The 1793-nt window shown below is 43.7% G+C and overlaps 1 protein-coding gene across 1 annotated transcript in view; it reads right to left on the reverse strand.

The window, feature by feature from the left end:
* LOC105559773 (protein HGH1 homolog) overlaps positions 1–1787 on the reverse strand; it is a 3054-nt gene extending 1267 nt beyond the window's left edge. Inside the window, exons 1-6 of the mRNA XM_012008340.1 lie at positions 1538–1787; positions 1231–1437; positions 950–998; positions 648–881; positions 294–578; positions 48–209 (exon numbers count right to left, since the gene is read on the reverse strand). Coding sequence (XP_011863730.1) covers positions 48–209; positions 294–578; positions 648–881; positions 950–998; positions 1231–1437; positions 1538–1622 — 1022 coding nt within the window. The 5' untranslated portion in view covers positions 1623–1787. The remainder of the gene's footprint in view (positions 1–47; positions 210–293; positions 579–647; positions 882–949; positions 999–1230; positions 1438–1537) is intronic.
* Positions 1788–1793: the final 6 nt, after the last annotated feature.

The following is a 1793-nucleotide window of genomic DNA, read 5'->3' on the forward strand; positions in this document are numbered from 1 at the left end:
ATATACAAAACACAGGTACGAGTAGAAATTTAATTTCAAATATTTACTTTATCAAGATATCCACGACATTTTCACACGCCAGTAAGCAGCTCTTGTCCTTTTCCCATTTGTGGAGCTCCCTGAGGATGACGTATGTATTTTTTTCTCTCAATATTTGTCTAGCCACTTTCGTTGCACAGAGCTGATTTAACGCTTCTAAAAGCATAAATCTGAAATGATATAATAATAGTGTCAATAATATCTCTTCACATTAGATTTTTCGTAAAGTGAGTATCCGCCGTGTTACAATTTACCTTATGTCTGGATCAGCTTCTCGAGTTTTTGTTTCAGGAAGATATTGCAAGTTAATTGGCAATTTATCGTTATCCTCATCGTCCAACTCTTCCGGGCCAGCAAGAGGCAACAACAGGTACGATAACAAATCCACCTCGGGGCTTAGCAACCACTCGTGATGTTCTGTGTCGAAAGTGCAATTTTTCAAAGTGCCGATCACACCGCCTCGTCTAATCAGACTGTCAGAATACTCTGTGAAGGGTAGGAGTCGCTGAAGAACGCAACGATCCCGATCCATCAGATACCTGTACCGAGGCGCGTGTAACTACGAAATTTAATTTAGCAAAATGCAAAGATAACCAACTAAACGGTACCTTCTTACATGTGGCGATTGACTGAGATTGCTGAAGACAGGTCCAAGGTAGTGCAATTTTTCACCCTTAGTGTTGTACTGCTTTGCAGTAAATGCAGCTACTATTTCATCCCAAGAGTAACCGCTCTGTTCGATGAGGTTTACCACCCTGTCTACTAGATGAAACGGCCTAGTCATGTTAGAAAGTATCATGCAGCATACATCGGCCAGTGTATTGGACTTGTCCATTATACACCTGCAGACATAATACGTAAAATATCTCAACCAGAATGGAGTAACAACAAGTATACAATGATACGTTACCTCAGACAAATTTTGATTAAATTCTGACTAGGTTCCTGGTTAGCTGAACCTGTCGAAAACAGACTTTACAAAATGCCTGCGGTAATATTGTCCGCGGAACTCCAGCAAAACTCGAGAGGAATCTGCGATTGCGCAAGTATTCAAAATATTCTATTTGCGAAACAACCAGATTCCGCTCGTTCATCTTTTGCTGCCAATCTGCCGGCGGATTGTCGACAGTCTGCTGATGGGGCAGAGACTTAGAGCAAGTACAACTGAACAAAATTATTAAGTTCGCTTACCAGACGTACTCTTCTCTGTCGAATTACTCGACTCCGAAATAATCAGCATTGCGTTGGTCCCAGCCTCATCCCCGGTGACATTTACTAACGTTTGCGCGGCGCACTTGCTGATAGGAGCGCTAGAATCTTGTACAAACGTAACAAGTTGCTTCAACGTTTCCGGCAGCTTCAGCAGGAGTTCCCGGCCGTCGGCGGTCGCCGTCACGTCTGCGTGAATATTAAATGTTCCGTCGAGGCTTGTGCAAAGGGAATCAACGTGGTGGAGCGCGAGATACTCGTATCAAAATACTCAAATAACAATACGTACGCAGCACGTGGTTCAGCGCGCAGAGTCTCAGGTCAAATCGGGTGTTGGTGCTCAAGTATTCAGCGAGTTCTCGCAGAGAGTCCATTGTTAATTGTACACGTGTTTGACCCTGCGATTGCCAGTTTGCCGCACGGAAGTTCTGATGATCCAAACCCGTAAGTAAAAACCCGCCTTAAGAACCGTATCTTTTACTCAATGCACACACTGTCAACATGAATGCACGGATGAAGATGAATGAAGCGGTACAGCTGTGAGC

Source organism: Vollenhovia emeryi, unplaced genomic scaffold (assembly GCF_000949405.1).
Source record: "Vollenhovia emeryi isolate VEMERY1.0 unplaced genomic scaffold, V.emery_V1.0 DF939255.1, whole genome shotgun sequence".
Lineage (NCBI taxonomy): Eukaryota > Metazoa > Arthropoda > Insecta > Hymenoptera > Formicidae > Vollenhovia > Vollenhovia emeryi.